Below are 18,081 nucleotides of genomic sequence, written 5' to 3' on the forward strand. Positions count from 1 at the left end.
ACTCAGCTGTTATACCTACACACACACACACACACACATTCACACATTCTAGAGGCGGTCCATGCTATGTTGTTAGTCACCTCACTGTAAGAGTCTGTCTTCTCTGATTACCCACTAATTACTCAGATATGGGATGAATACAGCAATAGTGGCAGCTCATCTGTGTCTATCTGTGCAGCACCGTTGTTTCTAATTACTAAACATTAACTGGAGTAATGATATTGCCAAGAGGAGTATTACGGCTGACTGTCTCCGTGCAGGTCAGGTCAGGTTACCAGCCGCCGCCGCCTCCAATTCACTGATGTGTCATGGACAAACACTTTCAATTACTTTTTCTGTCCCGTAAGGTCCAACCAGCCTCAGAGGAAGATCGCCTGAACATTTATCTGCTTTTGATTTTTATCTCACGAGGAAAAAAGGAAATACTGAACATGTGTCACGTGTCAAATTTTCCTCCTTCGAATTTCCAACCCTGGATGTCCCAATCAAATCGGATACCTGCAGATACAGAGTCTGATCCAATACTTAAATTTACATAGCAGCAGAACATACTTATGTTGATTAAATATGTACCGTTATGTACCTTAAACTTGCATTCTTTCTAACAGCCAGCAGGGGGCGACTCCTCTGGTTGCTAAAAGAAGTCTGATTGTATAGAAGTCTATGAGAAAATGAGGCTACTTCTCACTTGATTTATTACCTCAGTAAACATTGTAAACATCAGTTTATGTTCTCAATCGTTAGTTTCAAGTCTTCTTCAATTGAGCATGATGTTCATTTAGTAAATTATGGTCCCATTTAGAGTCAAATAGATCATAAAGCAGGGGATGCTTTAAGACGGGGCTACCTTGTGATTGACAGGTCGCTACCATGGCGTTGTCCGTGTTTTCGTCTTAGAACTTTAACCCTTTCACAGTGTGTTTTCACACAACATTTTGGTCGCCTAAAAGTGTCTTATTCAGCGTTCAGTTGCACTTAGCTCCACCCTCTCATGTCACTACTGGTTGCAAAAAAATAAGATAGCGATGACCAAAAAACCAAGATGGTGACGGCCAAAAACCAAGATGACGACGGACAAAATGCCTAACTCAGGCTTCAAAACTATGGTCCACAAACCAATGGGGTGACATCACGGCGACTACGTCCATTTCTTATAGACTATGGTGCAGCCTATTGACTTTACTCCACCTCATTTCTCACGAGTTACTTTAAAGTTCTTAGGCAGCATTTTACTGGACTCAACTTCCAGTTCCTCCTATGGGTGTGAGGTGATTGACAAGAAACAGAATGCTACATGATGACTCAGCCTCTTAAAATCAGGATTAGACCGAAAATGTGTGATATCCTATAAAATGCTCTGTGAGTCAACAGATTCAGACAACATAATTACTGCAGTTATAAATATGAAGATGTATTATTATTCATTTCGTCGGCTCTCTTAAGCTGTAAATCTGTCTAAAATCCCCGATTCAACCTCTGCCAACCCAGCTTTGATAGCTTGACAAGACTCATGTAATCACACACGTTTAAGACAGCATGTCAGATGTGTTACTGATGATTTCTAATCAAACCAGCTCTGACAGCGTCTGTACAACAAGCAGTCTGTGGGTACTAACATAGTTAAGACAGAACCTGAAGGTGTTTATCGGGTGTCTGCTGATGTGTTGCACAATGAATCAAACACATCCTCCCGTCAAGCTGCAGCTCATGAACTAACCACTGAAGCTTTTAATGAACTTTCCTTTTCAATCGGAGCACCATTTAAATCAGCCGTGTTTCTCACTGAATTCAGTTCATTTAAATGGAATCGTCACAATAATCAATCATCGGAGTTGCTCACCCAGTGCATATGCCCAAAAGGTTTTCATCCTCTTTCTGGTGTCTTCTTGTTTTGTCGCTCACTGCAGACGTGGATATCAGATGTAAAATAAAAAAGCTTTTCTTCATTTGAGAATGACACTATCCTGATGGCTCTATGATGAAGAGTCCGACATGTCAAACAGGAATTGTCAAACCCGTTATGAAAAAAAGCATCCAGTCAGTCCTGACTCACTTGACTTGAGTCTGATCAGGTGGTCACACCAAGAGCGAAGCAAACTTTTTGCACGGCGCGATTACATACAGAGTCAAATGGAACGAATGATGCAACGCAAACACGCGAAATTCGAGTTGAAATATTTCACTCGGAGCGATACATTTGCGTGACGCTGTATGGTGAAAGCCTCTCAGCATTGAGATTGTCCTCCTGTCCTCACTGACGTCCTGACGTTGTTGAATCAGAAATGGAGGAAATAAATCTTGTATGTGTCTGTGGTCACCCAGAGCTACGATAGTACATCATATCTGTACAGAGACGGACCAAACTCTGTGTAGAAACCACAGACTGTCTATGGTAGAAACAACAACGTCGCTGCCGTATTTATGCCTAGATAACTTTATGTTGAGTGTTGATGGAGCAGCTGCATAGCCTGGCACTGATCCCTCCAAACTCCATTCAGAAAACAAGCACTGGTTGTTTTCATCAGTTGTAGTTATTTAAGATGATCAAACTTTCTGCCCTTCACCAAACAACCAGTCAGAGCTGATCTAGAGTCTGCTGTCTCTGAGCAGCTGTCAATCACTCCCTATTTCTCTCCTCAAATGTTTTCAGAAACATCTTGTAGTGTACTGTTTAGCTGTGAAATGAGAAAGTTTGTGACCCGGCAGCCATGTTGAGATCAGTTGAGGAAATACCAAGCACCGCCCACCAGCCGGAGCACATCCAATAGGAACTCTCTCTCTCTGAAATGACCTGTGATTGGCCAAAGTCTCCCGTCCCGAGCTAAATTTTTTATAGCCTGAAAACAGAGCCATGAGGAGGAGCAGAAGTCTAGTTATCTCTCAGAACACTTGAATTACAATATGCTGAAATGACAACCTGAAATGTCCTCGGGCATGAACCCAACTGTGAACAAAAAAATAAGATCTTAAAAGTCACTGGACTGAAAGGAGTCAGAAGAGTTGACTGTGTGTAATTCAATCAGCTTTTGTAAATCAGGCAGAAATAATCACATTTACATTTCACGTCTAATCAAGCCGATAAAGTTCGAGGCCTTTTGTTTGTTGGCTCTTCTGAGTGATTTCCCTCCAGCTGAGACTCTCAGCCAATCATAAATAATTGTTGAGCCATGCAGAGCGGCAGAGTTCAGCTCCTTAACACCAGAGGATTAACCTCTCAGCCAATCACCAGCTTTCACACACAAACTGGCTTTCACAGCAGAAAGGCCAAGCTGTGCTGTTTTGAATTTTAGCGTTGCTCTGGATCAGAACCCGGGATCAGTATGTAAGCCTGCCTCAAACAATCTGCAGACTCTGTCTATACGCCCAGCAGCTCACAGTGTTAGTGGTGTTATCTTTCTCATGGCAGACATTTTGCCTTGAAAACCCCAAGTGTAGCTAACAGCAGTCTCACAGCAGTTCGTGAAATAGTCAAGAAATTGAATCTATTAAATTTGTGACGCTCAGAACGACTTTCAATTACACGTGACGCCTTTTTAAAAAAAACTACTTAGTTAGGTTTAGGAAAAGATTGCCTTGGTCAAGTTTAGGCAGCAAAGTACTTAGTTAAGTTTAGTAAAAGATGGTGGTTTGGGTTAAAATAAGACCGGAGGTGCCATAACTTAAGTCCGGAAGTTGCGTGGCAAATAAATCAACATTGACTTCTGCTTTCACACGGGACATGAACAGCGGTCTCCTGGATGAAATCCTTTGTTTTTTGACCCACCCATCCCATGGATGTATTAAGAGAACTGGATACAGCGTTAGAGGCGGGGCCCCGTTCATTCCTATGAAAATTGCTCATTGGCGCATGAAGACAAAATGGCTCGACTTCCACCTGGAAAAGTACCCGGATCTTGGGCACATGGACCATGCGCAGTAGCGTCCTCTCGGTCACATGACTTGGTCACGGGGCCCCAACGTCACGCTGTCGTCATGACTTGCGCTCCAGCCTCGGTCTGGGTCTCATTCACATGAACGGAGGAAGGGAAATAACTCTGGATTCGGCTATTAGAGCGTTTTACAACTTTAAAAATCTAATGATTTAAATAAGGACTATTAGAGTGTTCGTAAGTTTATTTACTTCAAAAAAATTATCCTCTAAGTTACAGACGTCTCTTTTCTAATGTAAGTCTATGGGAAAAGTATTTTTGGGTGATGCCATTGGGCCCAAAAATACCTTTTTCCATAGACTTACATTTGGAAAGAGACGTCTGTAACTCAGCGGATAATTTTTCTTTCTTTTAAATCAACTTCCCAGTACGAACGCTCTAATAGCCCTTATTTAAACAATTATGTCCTAAAAGTTGTAAAACGCATTGATAGCCGAATCCAGAGTTATTTCCCTTTCCCCATTCATGTGAATGAGACCCAGACCAAGGCTGGAGCGAGGGTTGGGAGGCGGAGTTAGCAAGCCGTGACGAAAACATGACGGCTGTGAACCCGTGACCCCGTGACCGAGCCATGTGACCGAGCGGACGCTACTGCGCCTGTTCCATGGGCCCAATGGATGTGGAAGATCGCCGGAAGATCTGGGTACTTTTCCAGGTGGAAGTTGATTTTGTTTTCATGCTCTGCTGAGCAACTCTCATAGGAATGAACGGGTCCCTGCTTCCAACGCTGTATCCAGTTCTCTTTATACACCCATGGGAGACCTGCAGATCTGTACAAAGATGCTGGAGATCTACAACACCACGTTATTCATGACAACATTGAAAAAAAGTAACAGGTAGTTAAAATTTTCATGATTTTATTTGGCAGCTCGGACTCTCGGACTCTAGAATCCGTCAGCCTCTCTGATGTTCAAAAAAATCAAAACCTGAGTGCCTTCAGCAACATAAAAGCGTCTGTCATGTTTAGGTGTTCTGGGATCTGTGCAAGTCTCCAAAAAACATTTGCAGGAACTGACACATGCAACAAATCATTTTCAGTAGAAACCAGAGGCCTGTACTAGGAAGCCAGTTCAACATACCCAGGGTATCTTCTCGTTATCTGGCTTCACTTACCTTAACAAACGAGATCCCGCTGAGCGGTCCTACGGCGCTGGTTATCAACTCGGTAAATCAACCCGAGGTTTCTCAATCTTGCTATGAGCAAGTTCACATGAACAGGGCGGTGTTTGTAGCATCTGACCAATCACAGACATGGACAAGTCCACAGACCTGCAGACAGACAGGCAGAGCGGCACATTTTACAAAGGAAGAGCAAACTATAGAAGCCCCCTATAAAGCCCCTTGAGGCAAATCTGTGATTTGTGATTTTGTGCTATAGAAATCAAATTGACTTGACTTGACTATATTAGACAAATACCAAGAAGTTAAACACTTAATCCAGGCTAAAATTAACACAGTTGAAGTTGCCAAATGCAGGAAGAACAGCTGGCAAAAGAAAAAACTCCCGATATGTGAATACATAAATTAACAGATTTATTAATTTAACGGAATACTCAAAAGTCAGATGTAGTCGTATAAATATAAATAGCTTTACAACATGTAATGAATGAATGAATTACACCTACTTATGCCCATTAACAAAGTTGCGGCGTGTGTGACTATTTCAACCTTCTTTCAGCTGCATCCTGTCTCAGGCGGTGTGAAACGGAGCAAGTAAAAACATTAATATAAAAACATAATTCAAAGAGGTAATCCAGCTGTCTTTTCTGCATCTGTCAGTTTAAACTGTGTTGTTTTCAGTCTGGATTATAACTGTAACTTCTTCGTATTCGTGTAATATCATCATACGATCTGCTCACCGAGCTCTAATTGGTCAGACGGCGGTGCTTTTATACGACTTGATCTCTTATCTGGAACATAACCTGCTCCGGAGCAGGTTACCATGGCGATCTAGCCCAGTACGAAGTGATTCACCTTCGTAGGACGGAAAACCCTGAGGTTACCTTGCTAACCACAAATCCTGCTTCGTAGTACAGGCCTCTGGTGTGACACAGTTTCTAATATTTATTCATTTCAAAACACATTGATTCGCTCTTTAATTAAATTGTTTTGTGGGTTAAAACTAATGTTGTTGTTTTTTTATCTTAAATTCCATTTATGCTGTGTAGGAGCTATTTAATTGTTAGTATTTAGTTGTTGTTTTACTAATAATAAGAAGTATTGTTTGATTTATTATTCTAGATGTTTACTTTATTTGGATTTGATTTTTGATCCTGCTTGTTATTTATTTAGTTTAATTATTTTTCCTTTTAAAGGGACTGTTTGTAACTTTCAGAAATGCTTGTTAACAGCGACACCTGTGGCCGTTAAGTCAACGAAAGTCAGCGTCTTGTTGCTCGTGCTCATGCTCGCTCTACATAGACATGAACGAGCATCGCTCAAAACAGCGAGGCGACACACGTCAGCTAAAACCTCAATATCACTCTATATTTCAGCTGCTTGGCAGTAATGTTAGCTGACCAGACGGAGGTCTCTCCATGAATCAATGCTGATCCTAGTGTTGGCTTTTCCAGCTTCAGCCTCCCGACCGTGACCGGAGAGAACAGGGGAGACACCGGCACCCGGTCGGAGACGATAACGTTTCTCTCTGCGGAGCCCCGTCACTTCACAAGACACGGAAAACCTCTGTTGGTCTGGAGGAGCTGCAGCATTTATTTCTGCACAAACATCCACTGTACATTCACTAGATATTCTCAGAGCTAAACTAACTCTTCTGCAGTGTGGAGTGAGCGCGCATGCACGTAAGAGTGGAGCCTGAGAACACGCGTGTGTGAGTGAATGCAAGCAGGCAGAGGAGCAGAGACTCCGGCCCTGGAGACCAAAGCTACGGTGTCCCCCGCGTCCTCCGACCGCGGCCAACACTGTTTTGCAAGACGGGATTCACTAGATATAACTTTGTGGTTTTGGTGCTTCCGTGTAGTTTGTGTTGGAGTCTCGTCTGAACAGCGTAGCCACACGCGAGTGCGCATGGGACACAGACCCGGTAGATTTATACGTGTAAAAAGTTACAAACAGTCCCTTTAAGTATATTTATTTTTTTGTGCTTTGTGCTTCGTCTGCATGCTTTTGGATGAATAAATCCTCAGAGACACACACATGTTGCATGGACAATGGACTCTTCTGCCTGTGTAAACCACATCATACCCATGATGCATCAGTGGCCCTTTGATTTAAGTTAGATTTACATTGCTTTGACAAATGGTCGCTTCATGCTGCTTGAGTCTTTTTGGAACACACCAGCTTGAGTCTCCTATAATATTATTATACAAACGCTGAATGATTTACAGATTAAAACAGGTGACTTATCAGCCTGCAGTTTTATGGGACAACCGGGGGGGGGGTGACACGCCAGTCCCCCATCGGGCACGCGCCTCCTCGGGCACCAGCAGAACATAAAGTGAGCTGCGCGCACACGAGGCACATCAGTGAACCAGTAACCGGCGGTAGTGAAAGAAGCTCCGGTGAGTTCAGTTCAGAGTGCCTGGTCCTCCTCCTGCTCCCGCTCCTCCTCCTGCTCCTGCTCCTTGTCTTGGCCCTGGTCCTGGTCCCGATCCTGGTCCTGGTCCCTGTGAGGTGTTAACATGAGCTTTGGGAACTCTGCTGCGCACCTGGAAGCTTTTCTCCAGAAGCGCAGCAGCAGGTGATGCGCGCTGCAGGACTCCGGTCGGGTTCGTTACCGGAGAGGATGGAAAGTGAGCTGTGGAACCAAAACACCACCACGTCCACCTCCTCCTGGAACCGGTCCTCCTCTGACCGGTTCTTCAGCAGCCTGGATGACATCGACGTGCCGGCAGACGGCTCCCCGGCGCTGCGGATCCTCATCTCCATCGTGTACTCGGTGGTGTGCGCCGCCGGGCTGCTCGGCAACCTGCTGGTCTTCTACCTGATGAAGGCGCGCTGCTGCGGCGGCGGACGGAGGAAGAAGAACCGCTCCTCCTCCTCCTCCAGCAGCATCAACCTGTTCATCCTCCACCTGGCCGTCACCGACTTCCAGTTCGTGCTGACGCTGCCCTTCTGGGCGGTGGACACGGCTCTGGACTTCAGCTGGCCCTTTGGAAACGCCATGTGTAAGATCACCCTCTCGGTCACGGTGATGAACATGTACGCCAGCGTGTTCTTCCTCACCGCCATGAGCGTCACCCGCTACTGGTCGGTGGCCTCGGCGCTGAAGGACCGGACCCGGCGGAGGGTGTGCTGCCCGGTGCGCTGGGTCATCGCCGGGCTCTGGGTCTCCGCCACGGTGGCCTCTTTACCCACGGCTATCTTCTCCACGGTAAAGATTGTGGCCGGAGAGAGGCTGTGTCTGCTGGGCTTCCCGGACCCGGACGGCCAGTCGTGGCTGGCTCTCTACCACCTCCAGAAGATCCTGGTGGCCTTCGTGGTACCCATGGTGACCGTCACCGTGTGTTACCTGCTGCTGCTGCGCTTCGTCCGGCTGCGGAGCATGAACAACAACACCGAGGTGAAGCAGCAGCAGCAGCAGCAGAGGAAGAGGAGGAGGTCCAGGGTGACCCGCTCCGTCACCATCGTGGTGCTCTCCTTCTTCGTCTGCTGGATGCCCAACCACGCCATCACCTTCTGGGGCGTCCTGGTGAAGTTCAACCTGGTCAACTGGGACAAGACGTACTACATGGTGCACACGTACGTGCACCCGGTGACCGTGTGTCTGGCGCACACCAACAGCTGCCTGAACCCGGTGCTCTACTGCCTCATGAGACGCGAGTTCCGCAAGAAGATGAAGGATCTGTTCTGGAGGATTTCCTCCTCCTCGCCCACCACCGGGATTACCAGCTGTCACGGTCTAAGGCCGTTCTCCGGGACCGTGAGAGCAGAGGAGATGGAGCTGGAGGACCCGGACCAGGACAACGACACGCAGGTTGTCACCCCGCTGAACAACGTGGAGACGGACACCTGCAGACTCTCTGTTTTAACGGACCAGTGCGACACGGACGCGCTGCAGAAGTAAAACCAGACTTTAAAACAGAGAGTCTGCATCCCCAAACCTCCAAAACAACATCCCAGTTGGACTGAAACGCAGCCTTTACGCATAGGTGCGCAATTTACGCACCTTTAACAGTATTTATATAGCACTTAAACCTTCTTTATAATGTAAGAAAATCTCGTGTTGCTGGAGTTGTTACCTCTTTAAACGAAACACTACAGGTTCGTGATTTGGGCTTCTGTTCCGATTGTGCCAAATCCAATAATAAACCACTAAAGGACCGGACACCGCTATACGTGGCGTATTAGATGCTTTTTTGACTTTGCATCAAAGGGATTGTATATATTTTAATCACAATCTAAAGGTGACAAACATCAAAGGAGAGAAATAACAATCGTGCGTAAATTGCGCACCTGTGCGTAAAGGCATCCAGCTGCGTTTCAGTCCGACTGGGATGTTGTTTTGGGGGTTTTAGGATGCAGACTCTCTGTTTTAACGAACCAGTGCGACACTGGCGCGCTGCAGAAGTAAAACCACACTTTAAAGGTCCCATATCGTGCTCATTTTCAGGTTCATACTTGTATTTTGTGTTTCTACTAGAAGATGTTTACGTGCTGTAATGTTAAAAAAAACTTTATTTTCCTCATACTGTCTGTCTGAATACACCTGTATTCATGCTCTGTCTGAAACGCTCCGTTTTACTGCATTTCAACGGAATTGCAACAGAATTGCCTAGTTAGGCATCAGTTTGGGTCCATGTTTACTTCTTGTCAGCTGATGTCATTAACATACACTGCAACCAGGAAATAAACTGGGACACATTTGGAATGTTTACGTTTAAAACCGTGTAATGGTCTAAATATTGTATATTTGTGACATCACAAATGGACAGAAATCCTAACGGCTTGTTTCAAACGCACAATTTCTGAATACTGGGCTGTGGGTATTTCTCCGAATATCGAGCGTTTTGATAGTTTAACAGTATTTATAAAGCACTTAAACCTTTTTTATAATGTAAAAGACCTGAAAATCTCACTTTTTACAATATGGGACCTTTAAACTGATAGATAGAAAGAAAATCTCGTGTTGCTGGAGTTGTTACCTCTTTAAACGAAACACTACAGGTTCTTGATTTGGGCTCCTGTTCCGATTGTGCCAAATCCAATAATAAACCACTAAAGGACCGGACACCGCTATACGTGGCGTATTAGATGCTTTTTTGACTTTGCATCAAAGGGATTGTATATATTTTAATCACAATCTAAAGGTGACAAACATCAATGGAGAGAAATAACAGTCGTGCGTAAATTGCGCACCTGTGCGTAAAGGCATCCAGCTGCGTTTCTGCTTCAGCTGACTGCTCTGAGTCCAACTGGGATGTTGTTTTGGGGGTTTTGGGATGCTGACTCTTTGTTTTTTTTAGGCTCAGTGTCTCATCCAATGCTGCTTCGTTCTCTAAAGTTCTCTCTGTGCAGACTTTATGTTCCCAGCAGAGGAATCTCTGGTCACTGTGCTGCAGGGAGGACTCAGCTGCCTCAAACATCATTCTGTGGAATATTATAGTTTGTTGTGGCTGTTGTGTAAAATGTTCGAGCTTGAGTCAGTGAATGTATTTGAAGAAACTGCCTTTGCAACCTTAAAAAACGATGTTTGGAGAATAAAACATTTAATTGGTGTTGACATTGATTCAGGGTTTGTTGCTGTTTAAGGTCTCTGTTGAGATGTGACAAGCAGGGCAGCAGGCTGTGATGCCTTCAGGGTCCAGTCTCCAGTGTTTACATGCCAGCAGCCTCAGAGCTGCAGTCTGTATCTGAGACGCCTAACAGGGGTGACTTTTATTTGAGAAGATGAAGATAAATGTTTACGCGTTTCTGTTGGCAGCAGACCACTTAAAGGAAACATAAACGTCTTCTGTTTTCTTTAAAGATCAGAGATGTTTATTTGAGACATTTTAAAGGTTAAACTCTGTTTGAGAGGTTGAGTTTATATTTTCTGAAACATTTTCTTCTGCCATGCGTCACAGCTGAGTTCCTCCAGTCTGGTTGGCTCATCCAAATCTGTCCAGTCAGTCCAGTTAGCAGCATTTCATTCTGATTTGAGCTGCCACTGTCAACCAATCACGGCCCAGGGCTATAAATATTGATGTTAATACCCCAAAATTCACTTTTAACTAAGTTAAATAATTGGAAAACATTACATACATTTTTCATATCACGAGCATTAATATAAGTAGAAACTGACACTTATGTTCAATTAACCTGCTGTTTATTTTCTTGATTCATCGTTTGGTCCAAAAATTGTGAAACTTTTTGTTAGAATTTCCTAAAACCGAAATATATGACTTCAAATTGATAATTTGTTTCAGACCAAACCCCCCCAAAATATTCAGATTTCTATCAAATAAGACAAACAAAAGCATTTCAGAAGCTGGATTCAGTAAATGTTTGGTATTTTTGCTTGAAAAAAATGACTTAATTTAATAATTAATCAAGTGTGAAAATAGATCATTTCAGCTCTAAAACAAACATGAAATGTGTGAAAAGTTATGACTCTATTTTTTATTACTACATATGTGTTTTCATCTGATTAGTACAGAAAACGCTGCCTTTTTCTCAGTTTGTACCAAAAACTCACTTTTAACTATAAATTACATTTTTTGTGTCACATTTTTCCTATCATGAACCATAATATATCTAAAAGCTAAATAATGAATAGTTACATGTTCTCATGTATTTTTTTCTAACATGGATTATAATGACCACATTTGTATTTTCATCTAAATAGCACAAAAATGTTGTCCAATAGTTTTCATCTTTGGTTCATATTCTAGGTTGTAACATTTATGTGAAACTAGCTGGGGTGAGGCTGCTCATGATTTTGCTTCCTTAACTGAAACGCAAATGTACAATTTGTACTAATAAGCACAGATTTCCCCTGAGACGAGCTCAACGGTGGAAATGTTTGCGGGCTGCAGATGGGTCATTTTCTCCAGATCTGTTGAAAGACATGAAGAGAAAATAACTCATCTGCCCTATTAACTTCTACTGGAATCACATTTTTTTTTTAATGCGCTCTGGTTGGGTCTGTCCGGTCAGCTTGTTGCAGTATAGAAATCAATCAGGCCTCAGTATAAATAGGTCTGGTCCTCACGTTCATGGCAAAAATTCACTTTTCCCTAGTTACTTTGCATAGTAAATTATGTTTTCATGTCATGAGCCTTGATATATTTAAAGACACAATAACGAATTATTAAATGTTCTCACAGAAATTTGTGGTTTTCTAAAATAAATGATCGTTTTGTATGATAATTCTACTTTTATCTAAATAGCAGAAAATGCTGCTTCTTTGTTCTCAGTTTTGGTTCATATTTATGTGAAGCTGACTGGGGTGAGGCTGCTCATGACTTTGCTTCCGTAACTGAAACGCAAATGTACAATTTGTACAAATAAGCACAGATTTCCCCTGAGACGAGCTCAACGGTGGAAATGTTTGCGGGCTGCAGATGGGTCATTTTCTCCAGATCTGTTGAAGGAAATGAAGAGAAAATAACTCTCGGGACTGTTATGAGTGGATTCATTATTAATGAGTTTTTTTAAAAGCACTCTGGTTGGATCTGTCCGGTCACAGCAGCATGTCCGGTCACAGCAGCATGTCCGGTCACAGCAGCATGTCCGGTCACAGCAGCATGTTGCAGCACAGAAATCAATCAGACCTCAGTATAAATAGGTCTGATCCTCACGTTCATGCCAAAAATCCACTTTTCCCTAAATTACTTTGCAGAACATTTTTCATATCATGAGCCTTCATATATTTAAAATAATAATGTATAATAATAATAGTAATAATAATGTTCTCACAGAAATGTTCTGGTTTTCTAAAAGAAATGATTGTGTATTGTAAAATGATTTTGTATGATAATTATACTTTTATAAGTAAAACTGTCAATTTTGCTTTCTTAAAGGCAGGGTGGGTGATCTTGAGAAACTAGCAAGAGTAGACTAGATTTCTTTAAAAGATCCAACCTAAAAACCCAGCCGGGTCGGGCCGAATGAAATGATCAGTCCGGTCGCACAGCAGTTCGTCAAATAGTCACGAAACATAATCTATTGATTCGTGTACATAGACACAAATTTAATTTTTTTTTCGTGATGATCAGCACGAAATCAATTCGTATGTAATCCACGTAATTGTGAACCAGGAAGTATAAAGAGCGGCAAATGCTGTGAAGGGAGGAGGTCGGGGTGGATGGGTGGGTCTAAAAACACCAGACTTTCACCAGGAGATCGCTGTTCATGTCCCGTGTGAAACCAGAAGTCAACGTTGATTTATTTGTAACGTAACATCCGTACCTAAGTTACAGCACTTCTGGTGTTATTTTAACCCAAAACACCAACCTTTCCTAAACCTAACTAAGTAGTTTTATTTTGAAAAGACTGGAGCGGAAATTGACTCATGCATTATGGGTTGCCTGACATTCGTAGGAAAAAGCACAAAAAGTACATTGTTGAAAGTCGTGCTGAGCTGCATGAAAAAAAAAAAAATTCTCTATGAACACGAATCAAATAAACTTTGTGACTATTTCACAAACTGCTGTGAGACTGTTGAAATGATTGGACGGGTTTGTTACAGTCCTGCGACTTTGTCTGTTTTTTTTGGGGGGGTGGGGGAGGGGGTTGTGAGAGCATTTGATTTATTGACTGCTTTCAGGATGTAATGAGAATTTCAACTAAAATAACAAAAACAATTCCACAATCTTTACCAACCCTGCCTTTAACTGAAAAAGTACAATTTGTACAAATTTCACGTGAAGCTTTGTGGTAGAAATGCAAATTAATAGGCTGCAGAGTCATTTTCTGCAGATCTGCTGAGATAAAATAACGTGTGACCGTTTGACTCGAGGTTGAGACTTCTGAATAACTTCTGCTGGTAGAATTGAACCTTAATCAGGTAAAATTACTGGTGAAAAGTCTTTGGATTAAAGCACCAGTGAGCAGCAGGAACATGTATAATGTTTATTAGGGCTTCATATAAAAGAAGATAAACCAAGAGTAGATGAATAAAAGCAGGAGGACAAAGAGCAGCAGCTCGTTACGTAAAGACAGAAGACAGTCCAGCCTATAAACACTGAGGTGGACTTTGCTCCTCCGTATACGAGCCTCCATGAAGCTTTCATCACATAAAGCTGCTGCTGCTGCAGTAAGGAAACTAGTGGTCTGTGAAAATACAGCCGCCATTATCACACACGCACACACACGCACATAGTGCAGTGGTTTAATGAGGTCAGCGGTGCTCTCAGTGTAAATGTTTTCAGGTTTAACACACGTCTCCGGTAGAGTTACAGTCCACTTACTTCTGTCATAATTACATTTACTACAACGCCATCACCTCACACATCAAAACTGATGCATTTAGCAACCTGTTCTCACTCCCAACTCGTCAAATACCGCCGTTTGGTCAGCGCCCCTGAGCATCGAAAACTGACGCACGTAGGCACCCTTTATAGCAACAGTGACAAACCGGGCTTTCAACTAACTCAAATGTGAACCCACCCACGGCATGAATAGACGGTCGGAGCAAGTGATGTAGCGAGAGAGTCCGTTCAGGGCGGAGGGAGGGGAGGTGGATGGGTCAAAGTAACGTTGACTTATTTTTAAGGGCTGTCAAAGTTAACATGATAATAACACGTTAACACAAATTTGTTTTAATGCCACTAATTTCTTTAACACATTAACGTAACTTGCAATTTTTAAGTTGTAGTGGGCTCAGTTTTAAAGCTAGAGTGAAGATACTGGTATCACATGAGACTAGAAAACCTAATGAATCCAATCCATGTCATACTAGCTTGTCGAGAAGGAGGCTAAATAACGCTCCAAACTTACACTAAATTTTGGCGAGGAAAAAAGGCCATTTCATGGCCATTTTCAAAGGGGTCCCTTGACCTCTGATCTCCAGATATGTGAATGAAAATGGGTTCTATGGGTACCCACGAGTCTCCCCTTTACAGACATTACCACTTTATGATAATCACATGCAGTTTGGGGCAAGTCATAGTCAAGTCAGCACACTGACACACTGACAGCTGTTGTTGCCTGTTGGGCTGCAGTTTACCATGTTATGATTTGAGCATATTGTTTTATGCTAAATGCAGTACCTGTGAGGGTTTCTGGACAATATTTGTCATTGTTTTGTGTTGTTAATTAATTTCCAATAATAAATATATACATATATTTGCATAAAGCAGCATATTTGTCCACTCCCATGTTGATAAGAGTATTAAATACTTGACAAATCTGCCTTTGAGGTACATTTTGACATTTTTGACAGCCCTAGTTGGAATACATTCATCTTGTTATGGTTGTTGTTATGTGGAGTGAGTTTTTATTATTTTTTAGTAAGGGTGATGTATTCTCGGTGTGTTTTGGTTTTGTCTGTTTGCTTGTTGTCCGCCTCCTCTTGTCCTCGCTCTCTTTCTCACAACGCACCTGGTCATAATCTGCAATCAGCACACCTGCACAGCAATCAAACCAGCTCCGCTTCTCTTCTTTAAAACCCGGCTCTACCAACCAGTCTCTGCTGGATAGTGTCCATTCATGGTTTGTCAATGTGCCATGCTTCCGGCTCCAGCTAGTGTTTGTTACCAGTTTGTTTTCCTGCTGGCCTCCACTAGCTCCTACTCTCTACTCTCCAGATAGACCTGCACCAACACATCTCCTCAACTCTCCTTTCCCTTCACTACCACCAACGCCAGCCTGAATAATCACAATTGTCCTGTAATAAAAGAAATTTTGTTTTCATTATCTTGTCATCTCGAGATAACAAACCATTTAGTTTGAACTTAATTATCTAATTTCTTGTTCCTGATAACAAAACGTGTTTGTGGAGCTTCCAAGATAACAATTGAGACAAAAAATGATCTCAACATGTCAAACTGTTATCTTGTGATTACAATTTAATAATCAGCTTCATCTCATTATCTCAAGATAACAAACAATGTGAGTGGTTAATTTATTCTCTGTTGCCGTGTGATGCCTCTCTCTCTCTGACAGCTTGAAGCCACGAAGTTTATCTCCAGATAATGAGATTTGTTTTCATCTTAAAAAAAAGTTTGAAGTTCAATAATTGAGGTATTAAGATTACCTCATAATTACATCATTATCTTTGAATAATTTGGTTAAAAAGCAAGTAAACATGCTGTCATTATCTGCAGATGAAAGAGAGTAATCATTAGTAGTTTGCACACAGAGCCAGAGGATGGTGTGTGTTTGCAGTGACAGTATTTGTGTGGTTAAATCTCTCCCAGCAGTAATAATAACACACTCAGTGTTTATTTCCTCTGCACACACTCAGGTCATGAACTCCGATAAATAGCGGCTGCATCATGGTCGGACCTCCGGGGCGTCGCCTCGTAATTTCAGCTGACTAACAAGGTTTCATGTAAGAGGATGGTGATTACTGCCGAGCCAGCGGGCCGACCGAGTGCGAGTAATGATGTGATGTGACACACTGAGGCAGAACAACCACCCTCTTTTACTCCAATGGGGAGGCTCCTGATGCATTTCTACATTCACAATATGGCAATAAAGACCTCACATCATTTACCCTGTGGGCCACCATAACTGTCCATCATCTAGCCCACTCACTCGAAGAGGCGAATAAATGCCACATAAATGCGCAAGGGGTTTAAAGTGCAACAAGTACGCTTTTCTTGATTTCTGTGTGTCATTTGTACGCCGTGTATCCTGTACTGACTACAATGAAAACACATCCACGTATAAATGCTACGGTAAGAGTAATGATACATGTCCACAGGGGCGTTTTTATCGTGGGGGATTGCCTCGCTTCCCACAAGGCTTATTGAAGGAGGCTGGAACACGGACGGACACGGGTGTTGGGGTATGGGGTATAAAACATGCGCAGTGTAACTGGGTTGTGTGTTGCGATTGGCTCAATTTCGGCGAGTGGATTTTGACAAGATATGACGCGTTAATGACGCATGACCCAGTCTAGACACAAGGCACTCGGCATCTGATTGGACGAACGCTTTCCCTCACAGGCTGCTGCTCCGAGCCAAGCCCTCAGGAAGAGCGCCCGCCGTTGATTTCAATTTTCGTGTCCATCACGTGATGCCATTGGACCCAAAAAAAGACTTTTTCCCATAGACTTACATTGGGAAAGAGACGTCTGTAAGTCAGCGTATATTTTTCTTAACAGGAAGTATAAAGAGCGGCGAACGCCACATAAGGAGGAGGTCGGGATGGATGGGTGGGTCAAAAAGCACCTGACTTTCACCAGGAGACCGCTGCTCATGTCCCCTGCGAAATCAGAAGTCAAAGTTGATTTATTTGTAACGTAACTTCTGTACTTAAGTTACAGCACTTCTGGAGATATTTAAATCCAAACCACCATCTTTTCCTTCTTTTCCAAACTAAGTAGTTTGTTGCCTAAACCTAACCAAGCCAATATTTTCCTAAACCTAACTAAGTAGTTTGTTGCCTAAACCTAACCAAGTCAATCTATTCCTAATCCTAACCAAGTCGATCTTCTCCTAAACCTAACTAAGTAGTTTGTTGCCTAAACCTAACCAAGTCAATCTATTCCTAATCCTAACCAAGTTGATCTTCTCCTAAACCTAACTAAGTAGTTTGTTGCCTAAACCTAACCAAGTCAATCTATTCCTAATCCTAACCAAGTTGATCTTTTCCTAAACCTAACTAAGTAGTTTTATTTTGAAAAGATCGGAGTGGACATTGCTGGACATTCGTAGAAAAATGCACAAAAAATGTGTTGTTGAAAGTCGTGCTGATGTTCACAAAAGAAAAGGGAAATTCATGTCTATGTACACGAAAGAAATAAATTTAGATTAAATTTCACAAACTGCCATGAGACTGTGTTGAAATATTATAATTTCTTGTATTGAAAGATAAAAAGCAGCAACACTTGTGTTTCTGTTGTGTGGTTTACTTTAACTCAGATGTTCCAATAATATCAACAATATATCATATTTGACTCGGTGAGTAAATCCACATGATTTGACTAAAGTGTGCCCTGCAGTGACCAATGCAGCGAATAGTCTGGCTCAGTCCCGTCTGGATGAACTCACTTTATGGGTGAAGTGTCTCTTAATCTGCATTAACGAGGTCAAAATTCAAC

General features: G+C 42.6%; 1 protein-coding gene across 1 annotated transcript; it reads left to right on the plus strand.

Annotated features, from left to right (window-relative positions):
• The first annotated feature begins 7,341 nt into the window (after nt 1-7,341).
• Nucleotides 7,342-9,563, plus strand: rxfp3.3b (relaxin family peptide receptor 3.3b). The gene has a single exon (XM_037766378.1). The coding sequence runs from the start codon at nt 7,633-7,635 to the stop codon at nt 8,953-8,955; it is 1,323 nt and encodes a 440-aa protein (XP_037622306.1). The 5' UTR covers nt 7,342-7,632; the 3' UTR covers nt 8,956-9,563.
• The last annotated feature ends 8,518 nt before the right edge of the window (nt 9,564-18,081 follow it).

The sequence above is a fragment of the Sebastes umbrosus genome, chromosome 4 (genome assembly GCF_015220745.1).
Source record: "Sebastes umbrosus isolate fSebUmb1 chromosome 4, fSebUmb1.pri, whole genome shotgun sequence".
Taxonomy (NCBI): domain Eukaryota; kingdom Metazoa; phylum Chordata; class Actinopteri; order Perciformes; family Sebastidae; genus Sebastes; species Sebastes umbrosus.

Bases quoted from the DNA above. Each gene is read 5' to 3' on its own strand.
- rxfp3.3b (XM_037766378.1), top strand. From the start codon at position 7,633: ATGCGCGCTGCAGGACTCCGGTCGGGTTCGTTACCGGAGAGGATGGAA.